This window comes from Apus apus, chromosome 12 (assembly GCF_020740795.1).
Source record: "Apus apus isolate bApuApu2 chromosome 12, bApuApu2.pri.cur, whole genome shotgun sequence".
In the NCBI taxonomy this organism is placed as follows: Eukaryota; Metazoa; Chordata; class Aves; order Apodiformes; family Apodidae; genus Apus; species Apus apus.
The window spans coordinates 7745373-7762788 of NC_067293.1; the positions used below are offsets into that span (position 1 = coordinate 7745373).

General features: G+C 50.3%; 1 protein-coding gene across 1 annotated transcript in view; it reads right to left on the bottom strand.

Moving 5' to 3' along the window:
* The window catches only part of CD99L2 (CD99 molecule like 2), a 30534-nt gene extending 13543 nt beyond the window's left edge, over positions 1–16991 (bottom strand). Inside the window, exons 1-2 of the mRNA XM_051630139.1 lie at positions 16875–16991; positions 770–838 (exon numbers count right to left, since the gene is read on the bottom strand). Coding sequence (XP_051486099.1) covers positions 770–838; positions 16875–16932 — 127 coding nt within the window. The 5' untranslated portion in view covers positions 16933–16991. The remainder of the gene's footprint in view (positions 1–769; positions 839–16874) is intronic.
* Between the last annotated feature and the right edge of the window lie 425 nt (positions 16992–17416).

A 17416-nucleotide genomic window follows, 5' to 3' on the forward strand; every position in this document is an offset into this window, starting at 1 on the left:
GTGCAGAGCCAGCTTGAGCTCAGCAGGAGGTGTGTGACATACACCCAGCAGGGAGATGAACCTCCTCCCATCAGCTCCTGCACTGGCAGTTAGGTTCTTAGGTTCTCTCTTTTTGGTGTAAAATGAGAGCTGCTCTGCTGAATTTCCACCTCCAGGGTGGTGCAAACCCCCCACTGACCCCCTGCCCTCTATGCTGTTTCTGCCAGTTCTGAGGCTGAGCTCTGGCAGGCCCCGTGCTCCCCCAGTGACACAGCCTGACTCTGGCTTCCATAAAAGTTATATATTTCAAAGCCAAAGGCTAAACATCAGCATGCCAGGAGCAAGGCATTCCCTTCAGAAGGGACCAGAGCAGGACCTAGCACTGCTCCTGCCCAGCTGAGCTCAGGGGGTGTCCTCACCTGCTGGAGAGCGGTTAACATGCTTGCTTCCAGGCACACAGGGTCATGTCAGATGGTACATGTTACTAACTCATGCAAGGAAGCCAAAACTATGCGTTCAGTGTCATTGCTACATCAAGCACTGGTGTGCCTCTGAGGCTTGCTCATGGGAATCAGAAAGCCAAGTGCACAAAGTCAGCAACCAGCGTCTCCAGGACTATGGCCAGTACCACCTGTTAGCAAGCCTGGACACTCCACGTGCCTTGGCAGACGACGGGGTCGCTCAAATCTTCCACCACCCTCCCACCAGCATCACATCCCAAAGAACAAATTGCATCTATTAACATCTATTTGTTCTGTCCTCGTGAAAAGAAGAAATGAGCGTGACTTACGTCGCTTGGTGCTGAGGTCATCAAACAGGGCATCTTCTAGGTTGAAGTCACTAGAGTCGTCCCCATGACCTGGAGACAAAGAATCAGCACTGGTTGTACTCGCTCTGCACAAAGTGAACCACCTTTAAACACAACATAGCTAGACTAGTCTGCTCAAATTGCTTTTGTTTTTAAAAGGCTTTCTGTTTTGCCTCGAGCTGACCCATCACTGCTGATGAGGAAGACAACAGCCTTCTCCAGATGCTGTGACTGGTAAATTGCAGAGCAGTCATCTCTGGATTTTCCATTTGTCTGCCCTAATGGACACGGTACAAAAACACATGCTATGCTTAAATTTGCCAAGGAGAGCCTACCAATTCATCTCCCAAGCTGCCACTCATCTGTGGCTGTGCTCACGATTATACCTTTGCTGAACACCATGAAAACATTGGGACAGCGCAGACAAATGTGGTGAGAAGCAGAAAAGCCCTACACACCTCTTCTTCACAAGTGCCTCCCAACATCAAAGGCTTCGTGTGAAATGCTGCTGCGGGCTGCCAAGCACAACTTAGCATTTTAGAGACTGCCTGCATCATTCTGCCTTGGTAACACAAACCAGGACCAAACCTCCATCCCAGGGATACACCTGACAGGCACAGGCTGATTTTTTTTGTTAGAGGTGCCTCACCACAACTCCGGTCACCTTATCATATCCCAAGAATAACTCGGCGCTGTGCCGTGTTCTCCTGTGATAGGGCCACCTAATCCTTCCTTTCTCTGCCTTATTTTTTTTGCATTGCGTTAATTACTGTTGACTTACCCTAGTTCTGAATGTATTTGTCTTGATAAATTCATGCTTTTACATCTCAGAGCATGCTGAGTAATTAATATCCTTTGGGTTTGCTAAGTACTGCAGCACTGCAAGAGAACATTAAAATGGCTTTCCCCGTATTCCTACTGCTAAATGGATTTAGCTGTTGCCACCTGAGCTCCAGCATGCTTCATGAATAAATTTAAAGCTTTACTGACAAGGACAATAACAACATGAAGGCACCAGTCCATCAGAAAGCAGGTATCAGCATTTTGGTGAAAAACTTTTACTGAGAGTGGTCACTAAGTACTGCAACACCTCCAGCTCCGGTTTCACTCACTCACACATCGCATCTCATTTCATTTGCCGTCCATTTAAATGTACACTCAGCAAACCTGAGGGTGATTTAAATGCAGGGTTTATGGCTGGAGAGTTGCTATGGGCTTCTCTCCCCTGGCAAAGCGCTGGGAATTAAACGGCTGCTGCGGAGTTGTGTAAGTAATAAGATGTCCCAGCCCAGGGCTGTTTCTCATTGAGCTGAAGGATGCCAACGCTTCCCATGGGAGTGCAGAGGAACAGATGATGCACCACTCCAGGTGGAACCCGGTTACCTCCATGAAAAATCCACAAAATGAGGCACGTGGATGAGCCCCTTGCTCAGCGCAACAAGGCTGAGCTTGGCACCCTCAGCTTCCTCACATGCCCCTCCCCTTCCTCGCCAAAATATTTGCCTTTTGCATCTTATTGCCAGTGGCAGCTTGAGAGGTGATGCTCTCCTGCTCTGACAGCCCAGATGAAGTCACAGGGTTACCAAGTGCTCTGATGGTGCAAAGGAGCAAAGTAAGGAAGGTACAAGACCACTCAGAGTGCTGTGAACATACCACCCAGCTCACACTTGGACAGGGTGCTGCCAAACCCCCAGCATGGTCCTGCTGAGACCCCACAGGCTCATTACTGTGGTGGCTGACTGTCCCAAGCTTAGTACTGTAGGTACTAATTTAATGCAGGGTCTCTTTCCCAGCACAGCTTTTTCCCCAGCCTTTACCGGATTTTCAGGAACCAGTGGGGCTCCGTCATTCTTGTCTTTCTATTTTAAACTGTGTTTTAAAAAAAGGTGGAAGGGGAAAACCGCGGCGCGTCTCTGGCAGGATGAGAGGCACTCAGACCCTACTGAGGACATGTGCTGTCATTGCCTTTCATTTTGGTTGCCCCTGCCTCCATGGTGGGCAGGGTGGGCCGGCAGGAGGGATGTGGTGGCAGCACCAAGACTCACATTGGTATGCTCAAAGCCGTCCCTTCCTTCTCTCTCTGCTCTCCGTGATTAAGTAAATGTTAAGGGCTGATTTGCTGCACGCCGAGCTCTGCTGTCAGCACATCCTCCCGTGCTTCACCTTTGATGTAGGAGACCAAGTGTGAAAGTGAGGGGGAGCAGATGGCCTGGGGGATGTGTGCAGCTCACCCGGGCTGTGGGGGTTGTGGGGCAGCGTGTGGCTACCTCAGAAAACGGGCTCTCCCCTGCCTGGCTCTAGGGGGCTGACTGGACCTGCTGGCTGAGCAGCATTTACACCTCCCTAGCTTGGTGACAGCTACCCTTGGCATCTCTTCCTGCAGGATGAGAGGAATGTTCCACTTCCAAAACCATCCTCCAAAGAGCTGCCAGTGGGTCCAGGGGGGCGAAGGGTGTTCAGGGCCCTCTGCCCTTGTGGGGTTGATGTAAAACAGCTTGGCACAGCCCATTCCCCAGGGATTTCCCACCGCTACCCACAGCAAGCTGAGATCCTTTTCCAGGGCAATATAAACCCAGGAATTCCCTAGGCGTTGGCAAGGTTTATTAATAGATTGCCACTTAATTGCAGCTGACAACAACTTTATTTCATGCAAAGGGTTTTACAGAGACATATTACACCTTTTATGGATCAATAACTAAGCGCTGCTGTCAGAGGCCCGCAAACTGGTCTGCTCCCTCCAACAGGTAAGAGCTGAACACTCTCCCCCTTATTCTTTTACTAAGTTATTAAGGGATAACAAATGCAGCATTTCATAGCCAGACACTAAAAAGCCAACCAGCACTCAGGACACATCTACCTTGATGGTTACTTGGTGTCAGGGAGCAGTACAGGATCTTTGCTGGGGTTGATGACTAGTTTGGGAGATTTTTTCCCCACCCTTGCACTGGGTCCTTGGAAGAACTTTTGTCTCTGGGTGCTGGGAGCAAAGGCAGCTGGGAGGTGATGCTGGCCCTGCGTGCCAGCTGACCGAGGGCACTGGGGCATCTCAGGTCTATGACAGGGGGAAAATGGGCAAACACGACTTGTTCTCTGTATTTTTCTTTAATATGACAATCAAAAGAAACTAAGCCGGGACATCTCATGGTACCCAACATGAATCCCCCAATGCCAGAGCAGGGAGGTGGGGGGACCCCAAGGCTGCAGCTGTGGTGGGTGGAGGCTGTAAAACAGAGGTGAGAGTTATGGCTGAGCTGGTGCCGCAGGCTCCCCTGCCTCTCGTTGCATCCCCTCGCCTTGCTGGGAGTATTTTTAATCAGAGCTAGCTGCTCTTTGAAGGTAGAAGGGTTTTGTGCCTTAATGTATTCTCTCCTCATTATTTTCTGTAGCAGACAGCTCAAACAGGCAATTGTACTCGTCAGCTTTTTAGTTTTTACAATTATATATATATTCTAATTAAGCCCCACTGTTTGACAAAGCTTGAATTACAGTATCATAATTCACACCCAGTGCATTGGTAGGCCCTCTGCAGCACTCGGAGCGAGGTGTGTTCCATTTTTAGAGCCAGCCCCCAGATCTCTTTGTGCAATATATATGTGTTTAGCTTCCCTGGGAATTGAGAGCCCGCGACGGGTACAAGATTGACAGCCTGGGAGATTATGGGAGAATGCAAAGCAGGTACAAGGGCAGCAGAAAGTAATTCCAACTGCCTGACTTGTGTGCATCTGCCTGAGGAGCGGCGCGGCGGGCAGCGGGTGGGAGAGCAGCAGGAAAGCGTGCCAAGGTAACCCAGTGCCCCAGGGTCTCCCCACAGATCAACCTTGTCTTTCTGGCTCTGGGTTGTGGTGTCAGCATGGGCAGGTGGTTCCCTGCACGGGGCACCCACGGCTGCGCTGGCAGCTCTGTGGGGCTCTGGGGACTGAGGGGTTTGGGGTGCAGGGCTGCGTTGTGCTGCTGGTGCTGGACTGTATCCTTGCAGTGACATGTCCTGCTGGCTCAGCAAAGATACAGCCCCAAAGGTCTGCAGGGGGCACATGGCTGCTCCTCTGTGGGTGCAGGTATGGTCTGCAGCAGCTGGGGTGCCTCTGGCAGCACCAGGGGTCTTCAAGGACCTCCCCTGGATCAGGCAATGGAACAATTATGCCAGCCAGAGCAGTGATCCTGGTCAGCACAGACCAGAGCTTCAGACTCCCTGATGCTCTCCACCACCTCTGCCTGGGCACTGACCCCAGCTGCCTGCCAAACACCTGGGACATTTACTTGCAAGTGCCAAGTTGCTCACAAATCTCAAGTTCTTGCTGACTACTACAGCCAAAGCACAGTCCTATGCACGAAGAGAGAACGGAGCTCCTTGGAGCTGGGATGTTACCGACAATCACTGGGAGCAGTGCTGGTGGGCCAGGAGGGTAAGGACATCCTTGGAGCAGCTGGACTTCTCTGCTGAGCCTGGGGGTGCATCATCCCAGTCCAGGGCACAGCCCCTAGCTGGGATGGCCCCTGTCCTGATGGAGGAGGAGACAATGCTGCTGCCCTCGTTCTCCATTCCCACTGAAACATTTTGATTTCCAGAAGTACTAATCAAAGTCACTCTTGATTATGGCAAAAACAACCTCTGCTGAATTTATTTTTTTTTTATGCAATTAACAAGGGTATATGGTAATTCCAAGCAATCTTGCTCTTGAGATTAAAGGAAAGCCTGCCAGGAAGCACATGAATAAAGCTTTAAGATGAGAATTTGCATAATGAAGACTTTCTCTTTGTGGAGGGACTAATGGTGGTTATGTTTGAAACCTATTAACAGAAATGTCTAAAAGCCTCTGCTAAAGTCAGCGAGTTGTTGCTGAGCCACCACAACCCACGAAGGCTCCATCCCCCCTGCTGCCCTCCACAGGGAACCTCTGACCCCCAGCATCTCCAGTTCTGCCCTATCCTTGGTCACTGAGCAGCGGGACAAGCTGGATGGGGCAGGATGGGCAGCACAGCCCTGGCTCCAGCAGTGCTGTCTGCAGCTCCAGGCACTGCATCTCCCTTGGGTTCTGAAGTCACAGGAAAACTGTGTTTCTGTGCACCAGGGCAGCCAGCTGAGGACCAGATTTCTGTTGCAATTTGATTTCAAGGCTTACTAGGAATCATTTAAATTATTTGGTGGCAGCACCTGACATGCTCAGCACCCAGCAAGAGTGAGGGAGTGGTGAGGAAAATGCACCTGACAAAACCAGCTTGCATCTAGTGGGCTCCAGGCTGCTTCTCAGCAGACACCATTAGCACCATGATGTGAGGCCAGGTCAGAAAGGCCACTGTCCCAGTGGGCACGAGAAGACAAGTTCTTGCTGGGAGCTGCCCTGCAAGGCGCTGGACACTGAGGGACACTGGTGTCCATCTCCCCAAAGGTCCTGACTCATCTTCTCCTTACTTCAGGGGGAAGGACAGGCCTCCAAGTTCCTCCTAAAGCACCTGAAGAAGCAGCACTGCCCCACGTACCCCATGGTGTCCTACAGCTTCAGGGAGCAGCCCATGGCTCAGTTTCCACCACCATGGCCACACTGGGAGCTGCCAGCAGATCACTCACAGAATCATTAAGGTTGGAAAAGACCTTCAAGTTCATCAAGTCCAACTGTCAGCCCTACACCCCGTGACCACTAAACCATCTCCTGAAGCACCACGTCTATCTGTTTTTTGAACACCTCCAGGGACAGTGCCTCCACCACCTCCCTGGGCAGCCTGTTCCAAGCCCACACACTTGGGACTGAGACATGAGGGAGCAAAGTTGCTGTCACAGCAACAAAGCACTTCTGCACACTTTACTGCTCTGTCAGTGTCAGCACCACCACATGTCAGTGTTCAAGATGCAATCTGGAGGGGGCTGCAAGCACCAATAGACCTGCTAGAGTTGGCCCTGCCAGAGATGTCCTAATCCTGGGGTAATGTACTGAGCACCTGTGGGTGCCACACAATATCTGTTTCAGGGCTGTCTGCAAAGTCAGGGGTGGGAGCAAGAGACCTGTGCCACTGTGTTGCTGCTGTGCAACATGACAAAAGTTGGTGTAAGGGGAGCAAGGCCATGGAGGGCCTCATCTGTGCAGGGAGCACCAGGGGCTTGTTCTGTTGAATAAAAGCATCTGGCCTCCAGGACACTGAAAAGCCTCAGGCTGGGCTGGAACCCTCAGCTCTGCAGGAGACCAGCAGCTCCACGACTTGCTTGTGCACCCCAGGCACCACCAGCCAGAGCAGTACCCCCCAGTGGACAGATGAACACGTCCTGGTGCTGGCAGCAACCCTCGGCAGCTCAGAGTGAAAAGCAAAGCCCCACCAAGAGAAGCAATACTGGTTCTAGGAAAGGTTTCACATCTGGGTTTCCCATGGGATGCATTGGACTAGCAGCTGCTAACCCTGTCTGCCCCACCTCTGGCTCCACAGCATCATCCTGTGTCTGACCACACAAAAAACCAAACATTTCACCAGGTCTTCCAGCCCAGAATGGTCAGAAAGCAGGAAGCCCTGTTCTGGCAATACCAGATGCCAATCGAAACAGTTTTCTTCAGCATCAGCACTCAAAGCTTTCAAGGTTTCCAAAGCTCTCTGACATGTCCACACACAGAGCAGGTGTCATTTTCTAAGTAGCTTAAATAAGATAATAGCACTTTGAGGTTTGGGTCAAAGAGGTCTCTGCCACAGCATTGCCAAAACCTGCTTTCAATTAGTCCTTGATCAGTTGCATCAGGAGCAAAAGGCTGGAAGGTTTTGAGCATGAGTATTTAAGGCTCCCCCCTTTCCAGGGAGTGCCTGAGCTGGTTGTACTTGTGGTGAGGGTGAGATGATGTCCAGCTTCCCCTGCTGGAGATGAGTCCTGGGACATTGTGACTAAGTGTTCATGAGAACAGTGGGAACTCAGCCTGTCTCAGCCCTCCCTGGAGCTCTACTGCTGAGCCTGGAAAGCAAACCTCACCTTCTTTGGGACTCTAGGAAAATGTGCCAGGTCGCCTTCAAGAATTCAAGTGTGTGTCTGATAGGAAAGGGAGTTGTTTCTTCTTTTCACTCTGTAGCTGTTTGTTTGGTTTGGGTGTGTTTTTTTAAGGAAGCACAATTTATTATACCTAAAGGTGGAAAAGATCTGGGTGTCATCAGTTTTTACTCCCAGACCTCAACCACTTTGCAAATGGTGAAGGGGAAATTTAGCACTGACTCACTGCCCAGGTTAGCAAATAGTTAAAGATGACTTTGTCAGCTAATATTGTCATGCAGGATCTAATGTGCAGGGGTCTACTGGAAAACTGGATTACTGCTCCTGCAGCAAGAGAAGGGGAGATGTGGGGTCAGAAAGCACAGCAACTTCCTTTTCCTCTTATGACTGTGGGTGCAGGGCTGAAAAATGGGGTGCCTTTATGTTTGCCTGCATGCTACCCAGAAACATTATGAGGCAGGCTTACATGAGCCACTTGATTTCCACTTACATGATAAGTAATGACTATGAATTTGCCTAGGGCCAAAGATGCCTGTTTATCAACCAGACAACAAATTGTGGCATGAAAGTATTTTGTTCATAACCTAGTGTGAACAACTGATGACAAAGCCAGCAACGCAGGAGCCCAAAGAAATCCAAAGCAGGTGATTAAATGCTTATCACCTGATTCCTGATGGAAAGTGATTGCTCTCATCAGATAAAGATCAAGAGGAGATGCTGTAGTTAAAAGTAAGTAAATAGGGAATTACACGGTAAAAATGCTGGTTCATCACTTGGGACGTGCTGCTCCTGTCGTACTGTGCTATTTAAAATTGTAAGCAGAGCAGCAGTGGAAAAGAAGACTTGGGCAACAGCGACAGATGGAGCCAGGCCCTGGGAGAGCACAGGGGGTGACAGCCCTCTCCTCTGGCTGAAGGCATTTGTCTGCTCCCTGTCACAGCAGCCTGCAATGCAGGGCTCCTGCCCGCCCGCTGCTGCAGCGCGGCGCCTGCAACCGCCAGCTCGCCTTTCCATGGCACCTCACCCTGCACCTGCTGGGTATTCGGGACCAGGGTGGGGAATTGCTGAGGATCCAGCCCCAGCTGACTGCTCTCTGCATCAGATGTGCTGGGATGTGGAGGGCTCCCACTCCCCCTGCTTTGGGCTACTTCCTGGAGCACTGGAGATCCAGGTGGTGCTGCCAAGGGACTGCCCTGTCTTGCCACAGGTGGGGGATTCCTGTATGGAGACAAAACGGGGAGGCAGGCTCCCACCCACCCCACAAATAGGAAGCGGCAGCAGAGATCTTGTGGATAACCAGAGAAGCTGTGGACGCCCCCTCCACAGAGGTGTCCTAGGCTAGGTTGGATGAGGCATGGACAGGAAGGTGTTCCTGTCCATGGAAGGGGGTTTGGAGCTGGTTGATCTCTAAGGTCTCTTCCAACTCAAACCATTCTATGATTCTACCTGCTGGAAGTAATTTGGAGCAGGTGCTGCAGGACCTGGCAGTGATCCTTAACCAACACCCAGCATGCCAGCAAGCCCCCCCTTCCTGGCTCACATGCAGCAAGGGAAGCTGCTGGCCCAACCTGTGGTGGGAAGCCATGCCATGTCCCTCAGCGTTTGCACCAGCTCATTTTCAATAAGGTGGGTTTGTCTCTTTGATTTCAGAGAGGAGTTTGGAGACTTCCCCTGCGAAGTGGAGTTTGGGGTGTGCATCCAGCCCTGGCTGCTTCCCGTGCCCAGGATAGGCTGGGACTGCAACTGGGGAGGTAAAGGCAGCTTCACCCAGAGCCTGCAGCCTGCCTCTGGCTGGGATCACCTGCCATGTTCCCATTGCCTCCTGGATGGGCTGCTAGGAGGCATCACCAGAGTCCTCTGTTACAAAGGTGGGAAAGGTCTTTCTGTTTCTTCTGGCAGGGAAAAAAGTGGCTCTATTAAGTCAATGATAATTTATCAGGAAAAATTCTGAAAGTTTTTGTTACAGAATGTCATAGGTCTAAAAAAATTATTTAATGACTATAATTTTTAGAATGACATTTTAAGTCATGAAAGACAGCTTAATTCTGAGATAAAGTACTTTTCTAGATGGAGGTGCACAGCTGCTTGCTTTTGTCTCCCATCACCAGCGGAACAGTTGTCTTTATAACCAGAGCACTGTTTGCTGTTGGTATGAAATGAAATAATTTAAACATAGAAATAAGAGCTCTCCGAGTTCAAAGAGAAATCCATTGACAGGTACCTCATTCTCTCTGGTCTTACTTGTGGAGGAAATAGCACCAACAGTTTGCAAACTGTTTTTTTTTAATTCAAGTGTTATGGCACTGAGATTTCCTCTGCAAAAGTATTTAAATAATTCGCTGAGTTAAGACCACCATTACCTCACTTAAAAATGCTCTATTTTCTGCATGAGGCTAAAGACATGTATTGGGATCTGTGTGCATTTTGAAAAACATGGGCTCAAAGCTTAGTGCTGTCCTACGGATTTTTGGAAATAACAAATTCTGGTTTCCTGGCAAATGATTACACACAAACTGCATGGCATCCACTCAGCCTCTCTTGACAGTGCGTGAGACAGTCTGTCACCAGCAGCAGTGGCTGATGCCTGGTGAGCAGGGCTAGGCTGAATGCCTGTCCCAGCTGAAGCACCTGGCTTAGAAACCAGCCCGTGTCTGGGTCAGAGAGCAGGGCTTTGCCTGGAGGCAAAGGGCGATTACCCCACAAAACGCTGCAGGCTTGGGGCAGAGTGGCTGGAAAGCTGCCCGGTGGAAAAGGACCTGGGGATGTTGGTCGATAGCCTGCTGAACATGAGCCAGCAGTGTGCCCAGGTGGCTGAGAAGGCCAAGAGCATCCTGGCTTGTATCAGAAATAGTGTGGCCAGCAGGAGCAGGGAAGTGACTGTGCCCCTGTACTTGGCACTGGTGAGGCCACACGCTGAGTACTGTGTTCAGTTCTGGGCCCCTCGCTACAAGGAGGACACTGAGGTGCTGGAGCGAGTCCAGAGAAGGGCAACAAAGCTGGTGAAGGGTCTGGAGCACAAGCCCTGTGAGAAGTGGCTGAGTGAACTGGGGTTGTTCAACCTGGAGAAAAGGAGGTTGAGAGGAGACGTTATTGCTCTCTATAACTACCTGAAAGCAGGTTGGAGAGAGGTGGTTTCTTTTCCCAAATAAGAAGCAATAAGACAAGAGGAAATGGGCTAAAGTCATGCCAGGGGAGGTTTAGATTGGATATTAGGAAACATTTATTTGCTGAAAAGATTGTCATGCACTGGAACAGGCTGCTTTGGGAAGTGGTGGTGTCCCTATGCCTGGAGGAATTTAGAAGATGTAGATGCTGTGCTTAGGGAGCTGGTTTAGTGGTGGACTTGGCAGTGTGCTAGGCTAACAGTTGCGCTTGATGACCTTAAAAAGTCTTTTCCAACCAAAATTATTCTGATTCTGTTCAGGACAGACTTGCACCAGCTGGAAGAATCACCTTGGATGGTTCAGTTTTAGGGGGCTGCAACCTCTTCAGCCCAGTGTTGTGTTGGGGTCAAGTTGCATGGAGATTTCTCTAGCCAAAAAAACTTCCAGGGTGGTGAAAATGTGCTGGGAAAGGGTTAAGTTTCACCAGTTCTTGGTCTTTCTACCTACTCATGGCATGAAAGCATATCTCAGGCTATGCTTGAGTGAAAATTAGGCAAATCTCCTGAGTGGAATTCTATGTACTGGATGGCAGGATGGGACCTGGGGAGGTTCTTACTCCAAATGAGGTAGATGGGGTCTGGCATTAGCTTTGCTCCAATTGTATTGTCTGGAAAGATGGCTCAAGTCCTGCAGTAGCAGGGACACCTGAGTGGAGGTGGCTGGTCAGCATGGAGACAGTGTGCTCCACCAAGCTGCTTGCTTTCATCCCACACAGGTCACATAGAGATCTGATATAGAGACTTTTTCTTAAGTTCCTACCCCTAAAAGCACTTTTGTCAGCAGACAATGCCTTGTGGTCACAGATTAATGTGCTGCTCAACAGCTTATCACATACCTAATGTTCCTTCTGCAATACATGCACCTTCTTTGTCACCCACAGGTGGGTCTGGAAATGTGCTTGTTTTGCTTTTGCCTCCCACCTCCCTGAAGCCCAAGCTGCCATCACCCCTGAACACCCAGCCAGGAGTGCATCTGTCTAAAGTGGGATTTCAGTAAGAGTCTTCCAACTTTGGCAAGTTTTTTTTTATCCAGATTTCTTTGCTCAGGCAAAACTCTGAGCAATTGTCTTTCCCCAGCACCTTGTTCACTGAAGACAGACAGCCCTGTGCCAGAGCCCTTCCTTGCCTGAGCCTTCATCTCCAAATCTTGCCAATGCCTCTGATTTTGCTTTATTTGGCTTTTCTACATGTATATGACGTGCCAGCACTGAATCCCTACAGCAGACCTGGCCCACTCCTTCACGTGGTTGGGTGTCTCTGGGAAGAGGAACTTGTACTCAGCATCAGCCTTCAGCCTGTGGCCCCAGTACTCCTATTGCAGTAATTGTTCTGTCTCTTAGACAAGGTTGGAAAGCAATGAAAAAGGATTTTGGAGTGACTGCAAGGCACTGCAAGGGTAAATAGGTATTAGCATTAACTTCACATAGCACCAGCAAGCTGAGCTTCAGAGGATCAAAACCAAACCTGACCCTGTGCAGCTCCACTGAAATCCCTGCCAGTGCACAGAAAGAGTTCACCTCTCACTCTGCGACAGCGAAGGGACTTGTTTTGGGGCTCTGTGTTTGCTTCTAAAAAGCTCCATTCACTCAGCAAAAACATCCTTGTGCTTGCATCCCAAATCACAGCTAGTTACTCCAGCATCTGCATCCCCAACTTTGAAGTCTCCCTTTCAAAAAAAGTCCTTTCATGTTCTGTGTTTTGATATGCCATGTTCATATTCCCCAGTTTTTCTCTATTCAGTTTCTTCCACCAGTTGTGAATTGTATCAGTGAATCAAATTACAAAGGAATTATTGCAAAGGTTTTCTTTTTGCCATCAGTGTTATGTAGTTTGCTAAACATATATTTTGTTTTTAGCATGGCTTCAGAAGCACTGTCTGACAAAACCCCAGTTTTTCCTCTAGTTAATTGTAAAGTCAATGCCTTAAACCCCCAGGAAATATTTTTCCAAGGAGAAACAAATTTATTTTTAAACCAGGCAGTTCTAAAAGTTTTTTCTAGTCAACACTGGAGATCAATAGACTGTTCTGGTTTATGTGCTTTAAGGGCTTAAGCACTTGCAACAGATGTAAGAAAAAAAATTACCTTTTGGTGGAGGGGAAAAAAAAACCACCCACGAGCTAAATGGCTGTTTCCAAGCAGAGATATCAGGAGACTGGTAGGAAAAAAAAGTTCCAAAATACAAGCAGAAGTATGGAAATTAATTATTTCCAAAGTTCTGCATATAAATATCTGGGCACGGCGTATTTAATTAATGCATATTTGTTCAAAGATCCAAGATAATTTGTAAGAAAACCAATTTAGCTTCTCCTGCTTTGTCATAGGCGCTAAAGACACTATCAAAGTAAAAATTATTCCTTAAATGTATTACTTTGACTCACTGCTGATACCTACTAATTATAAATTTAATAACAATAATGTATTATACCAAAGATTAGTAGCACAGGTAAATGCAACACTGCGATCTCCTTTAATTCAGACAGCAGTGCCAAACCAAGGCTTTTGTTTTTATTCCACGTAATTCCTCCCTGCAACTCTCCTGGCCCAATGACAGTGAATGACCTGGCATCAGCAGCCCCTTAGCTGCCAGCTGTGTCCACCACTGCCCATGGCAAAGCCAAGCCTGGACACCTGGAAAAACATCTGGAAAAGAGCTGGCTCCTTTCTGCTTTCTCTGTGCTCTCCGCTGGGCACTGTCGTGCAGAGGCTGTGCAGAGAAGCTGCCTGCAGTGACTGCAGCCATCTGTGCAACAGTTATAAATAGCTAATTATACTATCTAATATTACTTTCACATTTAAGTAATTATTGTAATTGCTGGTGGGATACTGTAGTCACACTTGAGAGGAGAGGTGCTCTCCATTAAGACACAGGATGACAACACAAATAGTTGCCCATCGCTGCTGATACTGCAACTTCGGAGGATGTGCCCAACTACTCTCAGTGCCCGTTTGTAACCATGAAGTTTTTCTTCAAACTTTTCTTACGCAATGTAAAACATCAAATCTGGACCTGCTCTTTCTGCCTGGCCTGTAAGAGGTAACCTTGCGCTCCCTGCAGGAATGCTGACCTCAGACTTGCCGTCTTTCCATGAAAACTTATCAATGCATTTCTGTGCTGGGTTACCACAAGAATGAGGACAGAAGAGAGGGGAAAAAAAACAACTGTGGATAGTTCCCTGTTTGACTGTTTTCCTTGTAACTTTGAAGAAATGTGTGGCTAACCTTGGAAGACTCAAACATAACTACTTTCTGGAAAAGCCACAGATCTGTGTGCTTAGAACATCATGCAACGAGCTGGCACAGGGCTGCTGCTCCAGCTGCAGTGAAAAGGCTTTGCAGGACATCTGGTTTCTCCAACTGTCTTGAAATTCTTCAATGCTTCTGTCTCCCACTGTACAGGGGAATACACTGGAGTTTCACAGCACTGGAAAATAGCTTGGTGCCCTGAGAACAACTATTTCCAGCATTGCACCTGCAGCCAGAGGGATGGTGAGGCTGGAGGGAGCACAGCAGCACAGCTGGATGTGTCCCACAGTAGGATCTGACCAAAGAGATACCCAAAACATACCCTGTTTTTTCAGTTAAGAAGTGGAGTTTTGTTTCTGCTTTACTGGGCAGCCCCTGCTGAGGTGCACACTACTCTTGTGTCAGTGGTGGAACCAGAGCTCAGCTGCAGGAATCATGCTAAGTACCAGTTTTTCTGTCTAGTTTGCTATTCTTGGCAATTCGTAAACCTTCAGTCTTGCAAGAGACTGGGTTGTCTTCAAGCCATCACTGGCAGTGCTGGAAAGACTGTTTCAGAACAAGAAGCCAAAAAAAAGCCACCAAATAGAGCCAATAAAAAAAAATATCTGATTTCTATTACTGCTGTACTGAGGATCTGAGGCAGAAAGCCCTGTCACACAAACCCACTCCCTTATCACTGCCCGAGATCTTCCTGTGGGTGTGAATGACAGCAGGGAAGCCACTGGTACCCAAAAGGCCAGGTCAGTGCTCAGGCAGGGCAGAGCTCTCCGAGTCTCCATCAGGGTGCTGCAAACATACTCCAAAATGTTCAGGAGAGAGACAAGAGGGAGGAGCAGGCACCCAGCTGTGGATTCAGGAGAGCTACCACGGGAGGCAGGTGGGAAGGCTGAAGCCACACACTGCTGCCTTGTCTCACCGTGCCTGGTGTCAGCAGGGCAGAAGCCATTGCAAGAGCAGAGCCCAGTTACCGTTATATAGTTATTTCCAGGGAGAGGCAATTTAAAGCAGCTCAGACAGGAGCTTAACTTAATGTTGTTCAATTACCTGTGAAGCCTCACGCTGGCAGGAATGATATATGAACGTTTCAGTGGAATTCACTCTGATACAAACAAGCCAAAGATATCTAAGAGCTGGACCCGGCAGCCCAGTGCTCCGAAATGAAACAAACGAGCCTTTTTCTTTGCCCATGTTGCAAACAATACAGAATGCAAATGTTTAGTGCTGACTAAACATATTTTGTTCACATTTTAATCTAAAATCAGGACTTTATGCAGTCTCTTAGCTCAAACTGATATCCACCAATTAAACATGTAGCCATCAAACTGGTTAGCAGAAGCAACTCTGTACCCTGCTGTTACCCTTCCCAGTGCTCGGGGGCAGGTAAGTACCTAACAGAAACATTCCAGGCTGACTCAGGGTAAACCTAAACCTAATTTCTTCCAACAGCAAAAGCTGCTGGAAGACCAGTTCACTCTTCATATTTATGTTAATATCCTCTAAACAATCTGTGTTTGATGGATGCCTCCTAGCTAATAGCAGATTATTTTTTTAAAGGAACTTTCCGGAGGCATCTTACATAATTACTGTCTATTTTCTCTGTACAACCTTTAAGAGGACTTTTTCTTCTATTCAAGCAAACAAGCTTTCTTTCTAAAGCAAACAAATAAAGGGTTATGGTAAGCCTTGCATTGATTTTAATTGTCCCTCCTCCCCCCAGAAGAAAACCCATAGGTTTTTTCCCTGTCTTCTTAGTTGCTGTCCAGCTGGGACTCATTTCTGGGTTAGATTCTTTTGATCTGCAGAAATAGCAGTGGGACTAAAAAAGAGTGAGGATACAACCAGCCTGAGAAATTTGGGTCACACAGACAATCCTCTAATCCAACAGCTCAGTAAGCTGGGAGACAAAACCCAACTCCTTTCATGACGACTCTGTGCCTCCCCGTTTTGGATTATCCGAGGCACAGGCTGCTGCTACCTGCTTTATACCTGCAGCACCGCAGCGTTTTGTTTAAAGATCTTGGAGACACTTTCTGAGGCAGAGGCATCCGCTGCATCCTGAGATGCTTTAATCACCAGTATTGTCAATTAACGACAGGTTCAGAACTGCCGTAGCCGTCAGGTACCTGTGCAGGAGCATCCCCAGCCGCCGAGCGGGGGGAGAAGGGACGGGCTCTGTCGGGGGCCGGGGAGAGCCCAGGCTCAGGGCCCTGCGACCCGTTCGATACCGTCGTGCCCCGTCCCCCCCGACACAGGGGACCCGGGAACGGCTGGGGCCGGGTCCTGGTGCCCGCTGGCAGCCCGCCATCCGCTGCGGTGTCGAGGTGCTCTGCGCAGGGTGCGGTCCCGGGCGGGTGCAGCCCCCCAAAGGGCGATCCCCCGCGACGTGCATCCTCCTCCTACAGCCCCTCCTCGGGGGTGCATCGCCCCGGCCTCGTGAGGGCCCCCCCCCCCCATCCTCCCGGGGAAGGCTGCCCGTTACCGCGGGAACCATCCAACCCGGGAAGGCTCCACGGCAAGGGTTGGGGGGCTGCAGCCTCTTCGGGACGTCCCCTGGGTGGTTCATCCTGCGGGGTGACCCCGGGCCGACGGGGAGGGGGCTTCCGCCGTGCCTGTGCCGGGCCCGGCGCCGCGATCATGCGCAAACGGCGCCTCCTCCCGCGGGACCCCCCGAGCCGCCCCCTCCCGCCGTCCCCCCGCGGTGCCTGTGCCGGGCCCCCCTACCTGCGCCCAGCAGCGCGGAGAAGGCGAGGAGCAGCCCCAGGAGGCGGCGGCCGGCCATGTCGCGGCGGGGCTGAGCGTCTGAGGCGGGCACGGCCGCCGGCCTGCGCGGGGGCGGGACGGGGCGGGCACCCGCAGCCACCGCCCCCCGCTCCCGCTGAGCCCCGGCACCGGAGCTTGCCGCGCTGCGTGGTTCCGGGCTCTCCCCGCCTCTTCCCGTCGCGCTGAAAACGTTGTCTCTGCTGCCCCGGCCTCTTGCCGCTGGGAGTGTGTGTCGTGGCTGCCCGTTGGGCTCAGCCCTGTATTTATTCGTCGGACTGAGGAGAATCTGCGCTGTGAAGAGCGATGAGGAGATGCGTGCGGGGGGTTGGGTGGCCGCTGCCTGGACGTGATGCGCTGGACCCGCGGGCGGGGAGGGCCCGGCGGGCAGCACCCCCGGGGGCTCGGGGAGCCCTGTGTGCGGGTGGGCTGCACCCCGGGGGCTGCCTGAGCCATGTGCAGAGGAGGGCAGGGCTTTCGGGTTCTGGGGGTCCTGTGTGTCGGCT